Source organism: Podarcis erhardii, assembly GCF_964252035.2.
Source record: "Podarcis erhardii genome assembly, chromosome: 4".
Taxonomy (NCBI): Eukaryota; Metazoa; Chordata; class Lepidosauria; order Squamata; family Lacertidae; genus Podarcis; species Podarcis erhardii.
The window spans coordinates 7,956,611-7,975,479 of NC_138508.1; the positions used below are offsets into that span (position 1 = coordinate 7,956,611).

Sequence of the window (18,869 nt, forward strand, 5' to 3'; positions counted from 1 at the left end):
TGTAATTTCCAGTACATTTCCCCATCAGTTTCCTTAGTGCAACAAGTCTGTTCTTCTGGGGAAGGGGGTATAACCTGAATTTTCCAGTATGTGATTGAATCCCACTCCAAAATAGTGACAGATTGGAAGGGCCCAAAGCGTGGTGTTGGGGTTCAAGCCTTATTGAAGGGGCATCCTTGCTTCCTGTTCCCATATTTGTTGGAATGGTGAAATATAGGAGTTGAGAGTGGATTTCATGCTCTTTATTCAGCTCATAGTGGTGAGGAGGAATGGAAGTTCCCCCAGAATGTCTGCTTTATACACATTATTTACACAATGGGCCCCACGTGATTGGCTAATTCCGGGATTCTCCTGTAGGCCAATCAGGTTGTGGATTCACTTCCACCTGGAGCTGGATTGGGTGGCTCCTGTGGACCAATCATACTGCTGCATTGTTCTAGGACCAATCAGATTGCTACATTCTGAATTCTATTCTTCTAGGACCAATCAGACTGCTGCATTTTGGATCCTATTGTTCTAGGACCAATCAGACTGCTGCATTTTGGATCCTATTCAACTCAGTACATACCACAGATGGACTGTACTTAGGGGTTTTTTGTGTCAGAGCTGCTGTGCCTGCAATAGCCTCAGAGCAGCCATATAGTTATCAGGGGAGCTTTTTCGCAGCAGCGATGATGGGCAGAGCTTGTTAAATGTCCATCTGCCTTCAGGTATGTATATGGGGCCTGTTTGAAAAAAGGCTTTACCACAGCTGTGTCACTGAGTAATGTGCATGTGGGAGGAGGAAACATGCCCAACCTGCACTCCATGGCTATATAATACATTCGTCATGCTCACTAAATGGAACATCCAGGTTTAGTCTTGCTTTGGATACCAATTGCTGCTGAGCAACAACAGGAAAAAAAGGTGCTGCCTTCTTAGGGGCACATGGCTGGACGCTGTGGCCAACGTGAAGCTGAAATACAGAGTGGAACTGTTGTTGTTTAGCCGTTTAGTTGTGTCCGCCTCTTCGTGACCCCCTGGACCAGAGCACGCCAGGCACTCCTGTCTTCCACTGCCCCCCGCAGTTTGGTCAAACTCATGCTGGTAGCTTCGAGAACACTGTCCCACCATTTCGTCCTCTGTCGTCCCCTTCTCCTTGTGCCCTCCATCTTTCCCAGCATCAGGGTCTTTTCCAGGGAGTCTTCTCTTCTCATGAGGTGGCCAAAGTCTTGGAGTCTCAGCTTCATGATCTGTCCTCCCAGTGAGCACTCAGGGCTGATTTCCTTCAGAATGGATAGGTTTGATCTTCTTGCAGTCCATGGGACTCTCAAGAGTCTCCTCCAGCACCAGAATTCATAATAATAATAATTCATAAACCATAATGCGGAAAGTAGGCACCCTATAAATAGGTAAAGGTAAAGGTACCCCTGACGGTTAGGTCCAGTGGCGGACCACTCTGGGGTTGGGCATTCATCTTGCTTTATTAGCCGAGGGAGCCGGCATTTGTCCACAGACAGCTTCTGGGTCATGTGGCCAGCATGACTAAGCCGCTTCTGGTGAACGAGAGCAGCACATGGAAATGCTGTTTACCTTCCCGCCAGTGTGATACCTATTTATCTACTTGCACATGACGTGCTTTTGAACTGCTAGGTTGGCAGGAGCTGAACAACGGGAGTTCACCCCATCGCAGGGATTCAAACCGCTGACCTTTTGATTGGCAACCTGTAGGCTCAGTGGTTTAGACCACAGCGCTACCCGCGTCCGTATAAATAGAAATGAGCAAACCAGTGATATTTTAGGGAGCAAGCTAGCAGGCAGGGCCTATGACTTACATCACAGGAACCAATACAACACAAAACACTGTTGCTGTATGTAGGTTTTATTTTATTTCTTTTTTTTATCTTATACAGTGATACCTCGGGTTAAGTACTTAATTCGTCCGAGAGGTCCGTTCTTAACCTGAAACTGTTCTTAACCTGAAGCACCACTTTAGCTAATGGGGCCTCCCGCTGCTGCCGCACGATTTCTGTTCTCATCCTGAAGCAAAGTTCTTAACCTGAAGCACTATTTCTGGGTTAGCGGCGTCTGTAACCTGAAGCGTCTGTAACCCGAGGTACCACTGTATTTTGGAAATGTACATCCAGTTTTTTTTCCTTTAAATTTTTTGGGAGTGGGGCCCTAAGCTATAGCTTGTTTAGCTTATACATAAATGCAGCACCGCGGGGTATTCAGGCTAAATGCCACGCCAGGGCGAAATATAAGAAAGAGAAAACCCCGCCTCCCCAGGGGAGGGTCCCTTAACCAATCAACACTGGCCGGGGGCGCACGCGCAACCCTGCAGCCGCCGCCGCCGCCGCCAACCTCAAGCCCCACCCCGCTGCTCCTTGCGGGCCACGCCCTCTTTTTTCGTTTCGCGCGCATGCGCAGAGACTCGTCTCGAGCGCCGCCTGGGCTGTTCTAGCGGTATGAGTGGCAGGCGAGCCGGGCGCGCGCGCGCGCCTCCTTCCCTCCGTCCGCCCGCCCGTCCGTCAGGCGCGAGGCAGGGGCGGGACGTAACTCCTCTCCCTGCCCCGTGATTGGCCTTCCGTCTCTCTCTCTCTCTTCTCCCCTGCCCCTCCCTGCCCGTCCGTCAGGCGCGAGGCAGGGGCGGGACGTGCCTCAGCTCCCTGCCCTCTGATTGGCCTCCACGCTCGCTCTTCACCTCCCTCCCTCCCTCCCTCCCTCCGCTCTCTCGCTCGCCAAGCGAATAACAAGCTGAGGGGAGGGAGCCGGGGGAAGAGGCGGCGCCGGCGAGGCTGAGGGAGGGAGAGGCAAGGCCGCAGGCGGGGCCGGGATTTTGCCTCAGCGGGCGCAGAGGGCGACGTTGCGTCGTGGCTGCCTGGCTGGCGGAGAAAAGAAGAGCCCCGAGCCCCGCCGGCCGCTCCCGTCCCTTCCCCTCCCCGCCGCCTTCGCCGCCGCCTTTCCGTGAGGGGAGAAGGAGGAGGAGGAGGAGGAGAGACCCGCCGCGGGGGCAAGAGCGAGGGGGCCGAGCAGCAGCAGCAGCGGCGGCCCCGCCGTCCCCTCACCCCCTCCAGCCCCCTCGCCCCCTTCTCCGCCCCCGAGGGAGCCCGGCCAGGGGAGCCTCCCTCCCTCCCTCCCTCCTCCTCTTCCAGCTTCCCCACCTTCCTCCTCCTCCTCTTCCTCATCATGTCGGCGGGCGGAGACTTCGGCAACCCTCTGCGGAAATTCAAGCTGGTCTTCCTCGGGGAGCAGAGCGGTGAGTCAGGCCCCGATCCTAGCCCGGTGTGTGTGTGTGTGGGGGGGGTGATCAACGGTGAGACCCCCCCACCACGACACCTAAACAACCCCCCCCCCAATCTCCTACCTGGCTGCCTCCTATTTCACCCCACCCCGGGGTGTGTGTGTGTGGGGGGGTGATCAACGGTGAGACGACCCCCCCCCAAAAAATCTCCTACCTGGCTGCCTCCTCTATCGCAACACCGCGCCGCATCATTCCCCACGGCCGGTCCTGTTGGACCCGATCCAGACCCAGGCGGAGACCTCGGATCGCTCCCCGCCGCCGCCCTCCTCCTCCTTTCCTGCCCCCTTCATCGTGGGTGCGGCTGGAAAAGGGGATCTTTTCCTCCCTCGGGATTTTGACGCCCCCCCCCCCGATTTTGGCTCTATATTCTGGGTGGGAAGGGAAAGAGAGGGAAGGAATATCCTCCTCTTTCCCCCCCCCCCCTTGAATCCCCCTTGGGGGCCAACACCCCCCTCCAAAAAAAACCAACACCCCCCCTCCCCAGAAACAGCCATCTTCCCCCTCTGCTTGCATATTCCTAAGCAACCTCTCCTCCCCTCGGATCGAGGCCCCCCCAAGCCCAAATCCCTGCTTCCCACCTTCTTCCTGTCGCGGTGGGGAAGATGGCTTTGGTGCAGATGGAGGGAGTCATTCAACCCATGCACGGATCTCTCCAGGCCTGAAGCTCGGAGAGCCTGTCTGGTGCTCTTTCTAGCATGGCCAGGTGCTTAAAGCAGGTGACACTTGTCTTTTTCTGTGCCTCTGTTATCGAGCACCTCCTTCCCTGCTGCCACTCCTGGTTGTTGTTGTCGTCGAGACCTTGATTTTCTCCTTTTTCCTCTCCCTATTCTGCCGAAGGAAAGGGTCACTAAAGGGGAGCCTTGCTGTTTCTCTCATCTCTAGGAACAAACAGGGCCACCTAAATCTTCAACTTCCATTCCAGTATAGAAGAAACCAGAGCCCATTGAAATGTTATCTGTCCCTGATTGCACTGGGTTCCTCTTATTCTTTGTATATCTCTCCATCCCTTTCCCTGCCAGGAATAGATAACAAAAATGCAAAATAAAAATAGTACCCTATGGAAATCTCCAATATTTCAGCTGTTCCTAGGCATGAGATAATTCATTTTGAACTTCGAGGCTCAAAAGCCCCCCCTGCTGTTGTTCCTCAGATGGGGAAATGTGAGGGTTTATAGTGTGTGTACCTGCTTTCAAGTCTATGTGAGGTCCTGAATCTGATAAAGGAGTAAGGATGGTAGGAATTCCTGTTCATTAAGGGTTGTGTGCAAATTGCTTTTTGGACCACTATTTTTTCCCTCAATGACAACCCTGATCCTTTGACAATATTCTAAGAATTGAATTCAACACTAGGCGATTGACGTTTGTAAGCTTCTGTAAGAATTGAGACCTTTCCCACTGCTTAATCCCTGACTAGATAATTTTTTGGAACAAACAATTCATGGTTTTCAGATGTGGGCTTGGCAGAGTGGTTTGGTCCTGGTATGGTACACGCTCCATTTAGTAGAAGAAAAAAATAGTGGTCTTGGGGAAAGAGAAAAGCTTCAAGTAGAATAAAAGATTTAGATAATAGCATATTAAACTTTTTATTATTAAAGAAACCACAGCCTTGCTGATTGATGCATTCTCAGTTTCTGTGTGGAATGAGGTGAGAAGGCGGCCAGTTCTGCTTAATACATGTTTTCACAATTCAATGCGGTTTCCTCACAGAAAAACAACCTAATCCAATGATTCTAGTAGTCTAGACATTTACCATAGTAAACCTTTCTTCTTTTCACCTGCTCTTCCTTTATCTACATGCCCACTTGCTTCTTAGGAGACTAGGCTTTGGTTTCCCCCAACAATTTGCAGTTGGTTATTTTAGTCCAGAAGACAGGGACCATAGTTAAGTCATGGCATATCTAGATAGCAGAGCTGAGGGAGGTAGTCTTACACCATGGAGCACTGGTATCAGCAAATTAAACTGGATAAAATGAAAAGCGGTCTGATGTCAATATAAAGCACCTTTTTATGTTCAAACACTTTCATTGGCCATTATCTGGATATGCAATTTTGGCTTCCCATCAAAGAGATCACAATACTGTGCACATTCACCAGGGAGTAAGTCCTTGAATTCAGTGGGGCAATAAAACATGTCTCTCCTGTATCAGTCTCTACAGCCACAGCAGGTGCTGTAACTCTCCTATGGTTTGACTTTATCCTGGAAACCAAAGGCACACTCTTCCATTGTCTCTTGAGACGGATGCCAACAAACTTCAGAATAGGCATTATAGGATTCCACTGTCAGTGGAATGAGTACTTGTAACCACTGTTGGTATTGAGAGAGCGATTCCAATTTTTTAATATATGTATATGTTATTATTCAAAACACTGAATAATAACATATAAATATATAATTGAAAATTATTCCCTTTTGTCTCCTTGTAATCTTTGCATCTGTCTTCTGCTTTTGAAATGATGGAAAGGAAATTAATCCATGTAGCCTACCTTGATCTCAGCAAGGCATTTAACAAGGTGCCCCATTATATTCTTGTAAAGAAGCTGGTAAAATGCAGTCTTAACTATGCTACCACTCAGTGGATTTGTAACTGGCTGACTGACCGAACTCAAAGGGTGCTCATCAATGGTTCCTCTTCATCCTGGAGAAGAGTGACTAGTGGGGTGCCACAGGGTTCTGTCTTGGGCCCGGTCTTATTTAACATCTTTATCAACGACTTGGATGATGGACTCAAGAGCATCCTGATCAAATTTGCAGATGACACCAAACTGGCAGGGGTGGCTAACACCCCAGAGGACAGGATCACACTTCAAAACGACCTTGACAGATTAGAGAACTGGGCCAAAACAAACAAGATGAATGTTAACAGGGAGAAATGTAAAGTATTGCACTTGGGCAAAAAAAGTAAGAGGCACAAATACAAGATGGGTGACACCTGGCTTGAGAGCAGTACATGTGAAAAGGATCTAGGAGTCTTGGTTGACCACAAACATGACATGAGCCAACAGTGTGACGCGGCAGCTAAAAAAGCCAATGCAATTCTGGGCTGCATCAATAGGAGTATAGCATCTAGATCAAGGGAAGTAATAGTGCCACTGTATTCTGCTCTGGTCAGACCTCACCTGGAGTACTATGTCCAGTTCTGGGCACCACAGTTCAAGAAGGACACTGACAAACTGGAATGTGTCCAGAGGAGGGCAACCAAAATGGTCAAAGGCCTGGAAACGATGCCTTATGAGGAACGGCTAAGGGAGCTGGGCATGTTTAGCCTGGAGAAGAGGAGGTTAAGGGGTGATATGATAGCCATGTTCCAATATATAAAAGGATGTCACATAGAGGAGGGAGAAAGGTTGTTTTCTGCTGCTCCAGAGAAGCGGACACAGAGCAATGGATCCAAACTACAAGAAAGAAGATTCCACCTAAACATTAGGAAGAACTTCCTGACAGTAAGAGCTGTTTGACAGTGGGATTTGCTGCCAAGGAGTGTGGTGGAGTCTCCTTCTTTGGAGGTCTTTAAGCAGAGGCTTGACAACCATATGTCAGGAGTGCTCTGATGGTGTTTCCTGCTTGGCGGGGGGTTGGACTCGATGGCCCTTGTGGTTTCTTCCAACTTTATGATTCTATGATTCCATACCTGAGGGTGTTTTTTGTGTTTCTGTATAGAGGTAGTGCATTTGGGGGCAATAGCATGCCCATGCTAAAGGTCACGTATGTCTGAGCAATCAAGGAGCTTTTTGCTAGTATTTAAAGATGGTGGTTTGTGCCAGGAAACTATTGATAAAATGAAGGCAAAGTGCTGGCCTCAGACCTTTTGGATATAGCTGTTTGATAACGTGATGCATAAATCTGAATAAAGCCTTTGGGATTGGCATCTCAGGAATACTTTTCTTTTAGTAGTTTCTCCCCCACCTTAGTAGAATTTTTCTCACACCAAAAACTTCTGGTATATTTCATGTAAATTGATACGTTGGTCCACATGGTGCAGTGGCCAAGGTTGTATAAAGATGGCTGAGCTAGATATTGAATATCTCTGTGTAGGCTGAAAACAATGTTTGTGAAATTTCCAATGAAATTGGTACAGCTCTGAAGTGATGGATATGCTTTGTAAAGCAATGTAAGGTGTACATTATCTTCTGTTGTTTTAATTTTGCTCTTATAACAAATATATATAGAGAGAGAGAGAGAGAGTGTGTGTGTGTATACACACACTCTCAGTCCTAACAACCTTGTGACTTGGATTAGGCTAAGAGGGCAAGACTAAACCAAGGTCACCCCGTGAGCTTTGTGGCTAAGGGGGCGATTAGAATCCAGGTCCTCTGGGTCTGAGTTTAATGTGCTAACCACTACTTCACCCTGGTTACCGTATATTACTCATGTCTCTGTGCTGCGTTGATTGTATTTTATGTAGAAAAATGGAATGGCTTTGATTAATGGAAGCTGTAATTTTGCTCTTTAACCTTTCTTTAGTTCATTATTTATGTAGCAAAATTACATGTTGAGACGGCAAGAACTCCCATATGGCTTGTATAGTTTGTAGAAGATGCTGTATAAAAGTCTGCGAGCAGATGACGTAATCCAACTACTTTGCAGGCCTTAGAAGATTTAGTCTAGAATCATCTCTCTAACTGGTCAGCTAGAAGCATCCAAGATGCTCACAAGCAGGGTAATAACCCTCACAGTGAATCCCCATCGGCTAGTAATCAGTGGCATATCATTCAGGAGGTTCTCGTTTGGTTTGTAAGTGAATATTAGCCATGATAAGCATCTGTCAGGATTTTTTTCTATTAAAAACAGAAAGAAATGGTTTCCATTTCATGCTTTAGTTAATTTTGCATTGTCAGACAGAAGCCATATGCTCCTGCTACACCTAGGAGAGTGGAATACTGTTCTTTTAGTGGTCTGTTTGCCATTTTCTGAAGCATCTGACAGGTTATTAGGAGTTACTGTAAATCAGTATGCCAGGGCTCTGATCTGGCCTCTTGCGCAGGCTGCATAAATCTTCCCTTTAACTATGTGTTTCTGATTCTTAATTAAGTTTGTCAAAGCCCCAAATGCCTGCACGGAGATACCATGTGATCAAGGATGCTGCCTGAGATTGGATGCTTTGCAGCAATTCTGTTTTTACATATGCTTCAAAAATAGAAGTGTGTTCTAGTTGGAGATGCAAGTTGAATCTGCTCTAAATCTGTGGCTTTTCTATCTTCCAGTCTATATCTGCTTGGACTGTGGTTATTTCTTAAGCTATAGTTTCTGATTGAACCACATTGTTGTATTCCTTTTCTTAACATTTTTGCTATATCAACACATATGAATACTGCATGCTTAAGACTAAAGATGTCCATGCTGGTATATTTTTTTCTTAAAATGAAAGGTGTTATATAATTTATATAAATAACAATGTGGTCTTAATGATTTTTCAGTTTGTTCAGCCCAGTCCAGCTACTGTTGTTGTTCAGGTTGCGATAGCAGTTTGAGACTGACTGCCAGTATATAATCTTTAATACACTATATTAAGTGGTTTGGAATAATGTGTGGCTTATTCTTGATGCAATGGGCAGATTCAGTTTTGAGACTAACTAGATGTAGCCTCCAAGGAATTTTTTAAATATAAAGACAGGATATAAATGCTTAAAATAAATTGAGGCCTTTTTGCTTTACCAACTGCAAATAATTAGTTAAAAAGTTAGCACTTTGGGGAAAGAACCTAATTCCTAATGAATAGTTTTTTAAAGAACAGTTGGGTACATTGGCAATCTTTGGTTAAAAAAATACCGTAAGTTGAAACTATTTATCCTGCCTATGTGGGGAGGAGAGCGGGGAAGACTGTTGACTTACTCTATCTACTTCCACATGGAATCTTTGCAGATGTGAATACCAGGAGGAGGTGGGGTGACCGGAAAAAAAGGAAACCCTCTAACCTGGATTTCAAGCTCCCAGTGCCATCTGTCACTGCCAACATTTGCTTGGAAGTCAGGTTACAGGTATAAACTGTGAAAGTTTCAATCCTTTTTGGTGATGTAGTTGCTCAAAGGTCAACGAGCCAGCTGAGATCTGTAAATGATATTGCAAAACCAACAGCTCCTGTCTGGCAGGAATTGTTGAAAAGGGTGTGCTTGCTGTTTTTTCCCCACTTTAATCCAGTAGATTAGAATAGTCTTCCCTGATGAGTTAATTGATTAGTGTTTAGATCATGAGAATGCTGTTGGAAATTTATGGTAATCTGCACAAGAAGCAAGAAGAAAGTCTACTGGTGTTGGATCTGTTGCAGCAGAAAAATACAATAAAGTGCCCTTGGAAGACTCAAAACAGCTTCCCTTCTTCCACTTTTGGCCCAGACTGAAAAGGAATCAAGTAGCAGGCTGTTGCTTCCTTTCAGCTTAACATCCAGCCCTTGGTGGTTGTCAACAGCATGCAGTCTCCTCCTGAAGTTTTATTGCACCATGAGGCTACTGCAGATGTGCAGCCTTCATCTTCTGCTGGCTTTGGGGGCATAAAGGGGTTGATTTGCTCCCCCAATATCTTGCTGTATGGTTATGGGGGTGTTTCCACAAGCTATCAAGACCCTTAGTGAATAAATTGTATTTAGAGAGTTAAGAACTATCTAATGTAAGTATTGTTAGGGACGTGGGTGGCACTGTGGTCTAAACCAGTGTTTCCCAACCTTTTTTGGGCAAAGGCACACTTGTTTCATGAAAAAAATCTCGAGGCACACCACCATTAGAAAATGTTTAAAAAATTAACTCTGTGCCTATATTGACTATATATAAAGTAACTCTCTTTAATAGGAATCAAATAAACACAAAGAAAGTATTTTATAATTACTTTATTATGAAATAGTAAGTACCGTATTTTTCGTCCCATAGGACGCTCCGTCCCATAGGACGCACCTACTTTTTTGAGGGGGGAAATAAAGGAAAAATTTTTTTCCTTTATTTCCCCCCAAAAAAACCAGGTCGGGGAACAGTGGGATGGCGGTGCTGCGCCTCCCCGCTGTCCCCCGAGCTTGTGGGGCTAGCCCATGTCTGCCTGGCGCGAGGGGCGCTCTGCTTCAGGGTGCCCCGCGCGTCTGGCGGCAGGCTACAGTCCGCAGCATGGGGAACCCTCTGTTTCAGGGCGCCCCATGCGCCCCCCGGGTGCGCAAGGCTTGCCAACACGAGCGCGGAGCACGGGGCGTCCTCCGAAGGGCGCCCCGTGCTCCGCGCTGCCAGCTGCCGCCCGCAAGCCTTGCGCTCCTGGGGGAGATCCCCCGGGTGCGCAAGGCTGGCCAACACCAGCGCGGAGCACGGGGCGTCCTCTGGAGGGCGCCCCGTGCTCCGCGCTGCAGGCTGCTGCCCGCAAGCCTTGCGCTCCCGGGGGGAGATCCCCCGGTGCGCAAGACTTGCCAACACCAGCGCGGAGCACGGGGTGGCCTCCGAAGGGCGCCCCGTGCTCCGCGCTGCCAGCTGACGCCCGCAAGCCTTGCGCTCCCGGGGGGAGATCCCCCGGGTGCGCAAGGCTTGCGGACACCTGCGTGGAGCACGGGGCGTCCTCTGGAGGGCGCCCCATGCTCCGCGCTGCAGGCTGCTGCCCGCAAGCCTTGCGCTCCCGGGGGGAGATCCCCCGGGTGCGCAAGGCTGGCCGACACCAGCGCGGAGCACGGGGCGTCCTCCGAAGGGCGCCCTGTGCTCCGCGCTGCCAGCTGACGCCCGCAAGCCTTGCGCTCTCGGGGGGAGGTCCCCCGGGTGTGCAGGGCTGGCCTACAACAGCGCGGAGCACGGGGCGATGGGATGTGGGAGGGAGCTCGCTCCCCGCCCCGCCTCTCGCCGCCCGACTCGCCCGCCTCCCTCCCACGGCACACCAGGCAACGTCTCGCGGCACACTAGTGTGCCGCGGAACACCGGTTGGGAAACACTGGTCTAAACCACTGAGCCTAGGGCTTGCCGATCGGAAGGTCAGCGGTTCGAATCCCCGCGACGGGGTGAGCTCCTGTTGTTCAGTCCCAGCTCCTGCCCACCTAGCAGTTTGAAAGCACGTCAAAGTGCAAGTACAGTGGTACCTTGGGTTACATACGCTTCAGGTTACATACTCCGCCAACCCAGAAATAGTGCTTCAGGTTAAGAACTTTAGTTCAGGATAAGAACAGAAATTGTGCTCCGGCGGCGCAGCAGCAGCAGGAGGCTCCCTTAGCTAAAGTGGTGCTTCAGGTTAAGAACAGTTTCAGGTTAAGAATGGACCTCCGGAGCGAATTAAGTACTTAACCCGAGATACCACTGTAGATAAATAGGTACCGCTCTGGCAGGAAGGTAAACGGCGTTTCTGTGCACTGCTACGGTTCGCCAGAAGCAGCTTAGTCATGCTGGCCACATGACCCGGAAGCTGTCTGCGGACAAATGCCGGCTCCCTCGGCCTATAGAGCAAGATGAGCGCTGCAACCCCAGATTCGTCCGCGACTGGACCTAACGGTCAGGGGTACCTTTACCTTTAATGTAAGTATTGCATGTGTGGATACTATACACTGTTGCTTTATGCGACCTTAAAACACACACACACACCAGTGACTCAGTGCCTATTTAAATAATTTGGGAATGGTATGGCATAAGCTTTATTGGGCCTGGAATAAAAACAATATTCCCCACACCCAGTTTAAAAGGACATTGATTGTTTAATTAGCCAAAGGCCTGAGAGAAGGGGGATTATTTTGACTGGCTCTTAAAGATATGTGACAAAGGCACTGAGGGAGCCTCTCTGGGGAGAGCATCCCACAGGCATTTAAAATGCTTTGACCCCAACATATCTAATAGATCTTCTAAGCTGATTCCCAACTGTTGTTTGTTTGGTTGTTTTTGGTATTGCTGAGTAATTGCATCATATTGACTAAACATGTGCGTTTGTGTGTATGGTTATACAAAGGGATTGTACACTGTTGTGGTTAGCTTCATAGCAATTCCGCCATGTAATTCAAATAGGATAAGTTTGCATTAGTTACTGCTCCTTGAGCTCATGTGGTATGCTAGGATATTTGATAGTATCTGGGAACAAGATTTTTTTGGTGTGTGTGTGTGTGTGTGTGTTGAGGAACACCAACATTATGGGTGATTCACATTCTGTGATTCTATGCCTTGGTGCTACAGGAACAAGATTTGGGCTCATGTGCTTAGATTTTGCAGCAAACCAGAATTTGTTGGTTCAGATGTTTAACTGCTTGCTGTAGAGTTTGCTGCAAAATCAGAAGTTGAAGGGACAGTGTGCAAGCCCACCATTGATGGGCAGCAGGGCCTATATGGGAGCAGATATCCAGGCCACGAGTTTCATAGCTCTGTATGCCAGCAACAGCATATCAGATTGGGGACATAAGCAAATAGGCACCAATGGTTAAATGATGTGGAAGCGGCCCATTTAAAATTGGTCTCATTCTTTTTTGATAACTGAAACAATCTGGGAAGCCTCCCAGAGTGGCTGGGGTAGCCTAGTCAGATGGGTGGAAGGTAAGTAAGTAAGTAAGTAAGTAAGTAAATAAATATCATCCTTCCTCCTTGGTCTGTTTAGTTCCTTCAGCTTTTTCTCATGTAACTCTAAGATTTGTTTTATTATTTGAGTTTTAGCTTTCACATTTTAAAAACTTGGATTTTTGTTTCCCCCGAATTGGTTTGTGCAACCCCATTAAAACCCACCCTTAGATCTAAGGAAAGCTGAAAGGGCCAAATGTCTAAGGGTTGCCTCAAGGCAAAGAATCCCATTGACTTACGCCATTCAGACTTTGATCATGCTCATGAGTGTGCGAGTCACTTGCATTGAATCATTTTCTGTGTCAGCACCTCTTATCTACCTTCTCCTAGCACATTGCTTCAAGTTTGCATGAGTGACTACATTAATCCGTGTTTATGGTACAGTACTGTCATAAAGCCTCTTTTGTTATCATTGACCATATCATATGAAACAAACTGGACCTTCAGGACTCTTGTTCAGGGATGATAATTTGAAGAATCATAGAGTTGGAAAGGACCCTGAGGATCATCTACTCCAACTTTTTTTCTAGATCACTTAACTGCTGCCTTGGAGTATGTAGATGAGTGAGACTGTATCTTTTGTATAACTGTAAATTGTTTAGGATTTGGGCAGCTATGGCTAGAGGACTTTATGTGTTTTGCATTTACCCAAGATTTCATATGTATCTTATTTTAAAATATTTCTAGACAACTTTCTATTAAAAACAAACCTTAGAGCACATTACTGCATTAAAACATATATTCAAACCCTTTCTCTGTATATAATGGTAAAAAAGTCCAGCCTGTAATATCCAGTATTAATGACTGGAAGTGCCTGAGCAGAGAGAGGTTATCAATAAATGTTGGAAGCATTCTACTGCCTCTCATATATGGGAGCAGAGTATTCCAAAGTATAGGTGCTACCATGGAGAAGGCCAGTTTCTGCATTGTCCCTAGATGAAGTGGTGCAGCCAACAAGACCTCTCCAAGGACCTGAGCAGTTAATAACAAGAACCTGGATATGACTCAGTACCTGAAAGGCAGCTCCTTACACACAAGTAATATCGGCACAAGCAGGGTTGCCATACATGCAATTTTTGCCAATTTTCTAAACTTTTTTTTTAACTCAGCAACTTTGGCAGAAAGAAGAAAAAAAAAAACTCAGCACAACTGGCACTCCACTCAGTATCTTGGCTGCTGCTTTCTGCACCAGCTATAGCTTCCAAACCAGTCCTAAGGATAGCCATACAAAGAGCCCATTAGAGGAGTTCAGGCCATGAATCACAGTTGGTCAAGCTGTTACCGTGTAAGATTGTTTTACAGGAGTGTATTCATCACCACTTCAAAACTGGTGAACTGCACTCCACGCCATAAAAATGCATTAACCACTCCCACACGCCTGCTCAGCCGTTGCCCCCTATGACTTGAGTAAGCCATGACAGGCAAATATTGAAATGATAGGATGTAGGCAGGACAGCTGCAAGTCTTCAGGCCACAAAAATGAGCTGATTCCACAAAAATGGGATAAAATGGTACATTGGACACATGGCCGACACATGGCTTGGTACTGCACTAATGACAGTATTCAAGCTGGCATGAAGGTGAGCAATTTCATCCTCAAAATACCTAGCAAAATTGTCTCAGTAGGCAATTAAACATTCACAGGGGTAGATGTCAACAAGCCCTGCACCACTCGGGATAGCTCTGCTGACAGGCTATTTCAGGAGGCAACAGACACAGTAAAGTAGTACTTCTCTGCCTTTGCTGCTAGGTAGGTAAAATTATGCATTCTGAACACATTGGGTCAGTCGCACATTGAGTCTTAATGCCTTTTGTGCTCTAATAGTAGTCTGGCTTGTTTCATTACCTAGAGCTGCTTAGAGAACCAGGGGCAGGTTGGGCTCCACAGCACTGGAGAGGGCACCCAGAAGTGATATTGTTGATAGTCCTTTGTGATTTACCGTTCCATACCGAGACAAAATCTCAACAGAATCACCGACTTCAGCTACCCCAAAATTATCTAGACTATCCTAGGAATCCCAGTGGTGACCATCCTAATGGATCTCCTAGCATACATGGGTTGTGGAGGCAACCTGCTGTAAGACCAAACTTCACCTGGTAGCGGTGTGATCATGATAATAACAAGGTGATATTCTCCACTCCCAAATATCCAGACCATCCCCTCACATCACAAGGCAAAGACTTAAATTGAGCATAATGCCTTGCTCTGTGCATCAGCCTGATGACAAATCGAGACAGCCCCATGGTGTACAAGATGCATTGTATTCAGTCAGGCCTTTGGTCCTTCTAGGACCAGTATTGTGTACCCTGACAGCAATATTGTGTACCCTGGAAGCAGATTCCCTTGATCTTAGGCAGAGAACATACACCATACAAACAATTGGCAGTGTTCTTTCTCACCCTTCTAGCACATTATCCTTCTAACCTGGAGATGTTGGGAATTGCACATGGGATCTTCTGTCTATAAAGGTCTGTAACTGAACTGTAGGCCTTTTTCTGTGCATTTCATATTGAGTTTTTGGGTTAGGCAACTCAGCTGCATCTTGCATTAGTCTAATAACATTTGTATAATCCAAAGATCTGAAACTGTATCCTGCTGTGTTAAACTGCTATTCCTTAGCTATCAGAAAATACCTAAATGCTTGTGGATGGTTGAGCAGGATTTTTACAGATTAGATAATCCTTCCTTTTGAACAAAACAATCTGCTGATTTGAAGTAGGCTTACAATGTGTACATGGTGTGTTTGTGATATGTATATGGGTGTTCAATGGGTTCTTGCCCTTTTACTGTTGGTACAGGTATGTTCAATGAACAGTGAAACTGTCTTTATAGCTGTCACAACCATTCACTTCTCCACACATGAGACCTTGACTGCTTTTAAAAAAAATGAATTCAAATAATAATGTACATACACCGATCAATTGGGGAGGGGTTTCCAGAAATGTTGACTCGCTCTTATTCTGCAATCTCATATCAACTCTCTTCTAGCATCTTGCTGATGTTGTTATTTAGTCGTTTAGTCGTGTCCGACTCTTTGTGACCCCCTGGACCAGAGCACGCCAGGCACTCCTGTCTTCCACTGCCTCCTGCAGTTTGGTAAAACTCCTGCTGGTAGCTTCGAGAACACTGTCCAGCCATCTCGTCCTCTGTTGTCCCCTTCTCCTTGTGCCCTCCATCTTTCCCAGCATCAGGGTCTTTTCCAGGGAGTCTTCTCATGAAACAGCTTCATAGATCCAACCTTAATTAGCATCATATAGTTCCCTGATGTGCCTTCTTTCTGATTAGTTGCAGTTCATGGATCTCTTAACTTCTCACCCTTGGTGAAGAAAAGACTCTTGGCTCCAATGCCTCTTCAACTGATTACCATTTTACAATTGTCCCATACAAAAGCTTCCAAGCCTCCAAAGAATGGTGTGGAATCCTCCTCCCTTTCAGCTACAGCTGCTTTACCTGGATTGATGAACATAGCCTTTCCCAGTCTACAGCCTCAATTCTTACCTATACCATTCTCTTCCCTTCCATCCTTCGCCATTGGGAAGCACACCTCTGATCTTCCCAGGAAGTTATTCACATTGGTTGAAAAAATCACTACATGGATCTGTATGATCTGACAAAAGAACTGATTTGCCGTTTGAGTGTAGTTACTAGTGAATGTTTATAATGGTGGGTAGCTGTAGAATTGGGAAGTCCCTTATTTAAGAAGTGTCAGTTTTTAGACATAGTTGTGTCCAGGATTATTAGGGCCATGGGTATGTGGAATTCATTTTTAAAAGCCTGTTTTTTTATTTCCCCTGTTATACAAGTTTCTGAAAGTTTCAAATTCTGACCTCTTGGGTCCAAAGAGGGCTGATATTCTGTGCATTTGGGCAGACTTGGAAGACCACCTTGTTTGTATTTCCACCTACCTTGGCCTGTCTTCTGTGAATTGTTCTTTTGTGAACTTGGAGTAAAGAAATACAATTATAGAGTTCTAGGCAGTGCATGCTGCATAGAGGCAATGGAATCAGGTCCAGACAGATTGTGAATGGTGAGGTTGGAAGGGGGGAGGATCCCCACAATCCAAGGCTGGATTCTGCTGCCCCAGCCTTAGTCTCAGTTATAAAATACGTGTAACATGGTGAGAGCGTTCTAAAGTTGGTACTGTTTATGCAGCTGTGTCTTCATTGTGCTAATTACAGTGCTACTTGGAGAAAACACTATTTAAACATTCAAAGCACTTCAAACGCCTCCTTGGTAATCCTTATAACAAACGGATAAGGTGGGCTGCTAATGTTAATGTACTTCAAATGGCTGAGGCTAAGCATCAGTGGCTCAGTTTAGGGACAGTGCTGCTATTCAACAAATCACGGTTTATTGGTGTTGCAACAAAGCCACCTTTAGCACTTCTCTTCCCCAACCTCCTTGTGTTCCTGGTGAATTCATGTTTGTTAAAGCATAGTTTCCCCATGAGGCCAAAACTGTGAAACTAGCTGAAGTGCTGTCTCTAATCCTGATTTGAAAATTAGCATCAAACAGATTTACAGAGATTTATCAAGCAGGGCATTGTTCTTGCTTAAGACCACCTAGTAAGTGTATGGCTGATGTGACATTTGAATTACGAGCTTTCTGGCTCAGTCCATTCTCTGTCCTGTGCATGCTTCTTGTTAGCTGATGCAGCTCCACCGTGGTACCTCGGTTTAAGAACAGTCTGGCTTCAGAACGATTTGGTGTACAAACTCTGCAAAACTGGAAATAGTGTCTTGGTTTGAGAACTTTACCTTGGTTTAAGAACGGAATCTGAACGGTAGAAGGGCACCGGCAGCAGGAGGCCTCATTAGGGAAAGCGCGCCTCGGTGTGAGAAAGGTTTTGGTTTAAGAATGGACTTCCAGAACAGATTAAGTTTGTAAGCCAAGGTACCACTGTACTTAGTTTTGGCCATTTGCTTTGCCTCCTGGTACCATTACTTGGTGTATGTGGTCCAGTACTCGTTGTGCAGCCTCCTCCCAATTACTGCAGGTAGAGAAAGGACAGTTCTTTGCATCCAGAAGTGTGTTTGGTGTGGAACTATCATTATAGCCTACTTGATTTACTAGCAAGTAAATCATACTGCATACACAGCTATGGGTGGTAATCAGATGTCAGTAGGAATGGCCTGTCTTAGTTAATGTGTCCATTAGTTTGATATTGCAGCGAAAGTCATTATGTCGTTAACCACTGGCTCTTTGGGGATGCATGAGCTGTGAGACTTTAAAAGCAGGAACTACGTAGCTTTGTCTAAAATGAGCTAGACATTTTCCCATAAAAACCTTGCGGCTTTTATGAGACTGTAGCAGACTGTCCTCAATATTGCTCACAAATATAAAGCTAATTCACTTTAGGAACGAAGACTATAGCTTTGAGTTATTACCATATGTCACCCTTGTTTGGAAATAGAAAAGTCACCAAAGCTCAAAGATATTAATCTTCTTCCAGATGATGATACTGCAGGGACATGACTCCTTTCAGGCCAGTGGGGCAAGTCCAGTTATCTGTAACTATATCTTCCCAAGATTGGTAGTTGCTTGATAGCTCCTTGGGCTGGTAGTTCTTGCATGGCTCCCACTGTAAGTCAAAGCAGTGAGATGGAAGTTACTGTATTTTTTGCGCTATAAGACGCACCAGACCGTAAGATGCACCTAGTTTTTGGAGGAGGAAAACAAGAAAAAAAAAATACTCTGAATCTCGGAAGCCAGAACAAAAAGAGGAATCGCTGTGCAGCAAAAGCATCAATCCCTCTTGCTGTTCTGGCTCCTGGGATAGCTGCACAGCCTGCATTCGCTTCATAAGACGCACATTTCCCCTTACTTTTTAGGAGGGAAAAAGTGAGTCTTATAGAGCAAAAAATACGGTACTCCCACTGCAAGGAAACCAGAGTAAATCATAATGGGATCTTGATGGATCTCCTGTAATGTCTTGCACTACCTCAGTGCTTTGTGCTGACGAGAGAGAGAGAGAGAGAAGGAATGTGTGTGTGTGCCTTTCGCAGTGCTGTGTGAATTCTAAGCAGTGGAGTTTCCTGTCAAATAGGGTTGCTTGAGAGCAGCTCTATTGCAAGTATGCCTGTGTTTCATGTTGCTCATCCTCCTC

General features: G+C 46.3%; 1 protein-coding gene across 3 annotated transcripts in view; it reads left to right on the plus strand.

Annotated features, from left to right (window-relative positions):
• Window positions 1–3,080: 3,080 nt before the first annotated feature.
• RAB6A (RAB6A, member RAS oncogene family) overlaps window positions 3,081–18,869 on the plus strand; it is a 58,475-nt gene continuing 42,686 nt past the window's right edge. For 2 of the 3 annotated variants that reach the window (XM_081860819.1, XM_081860817.1), the window contains exon 1: window positions 3,084–3,238. In XM_081860819.1, the coding sequence (XP_081716945.1) occupies window positions 3,169–3,238 (70 nt within the window). In that variant the 5' untranslated portion in view covers window positions 3,084–3,168. Of the gene's footprint in view, window positions 3,239–18,869 lie in introns of all 3 variants that reach the window. The other variant, XM_081860818.1, reaches the window with a different exon arrangement.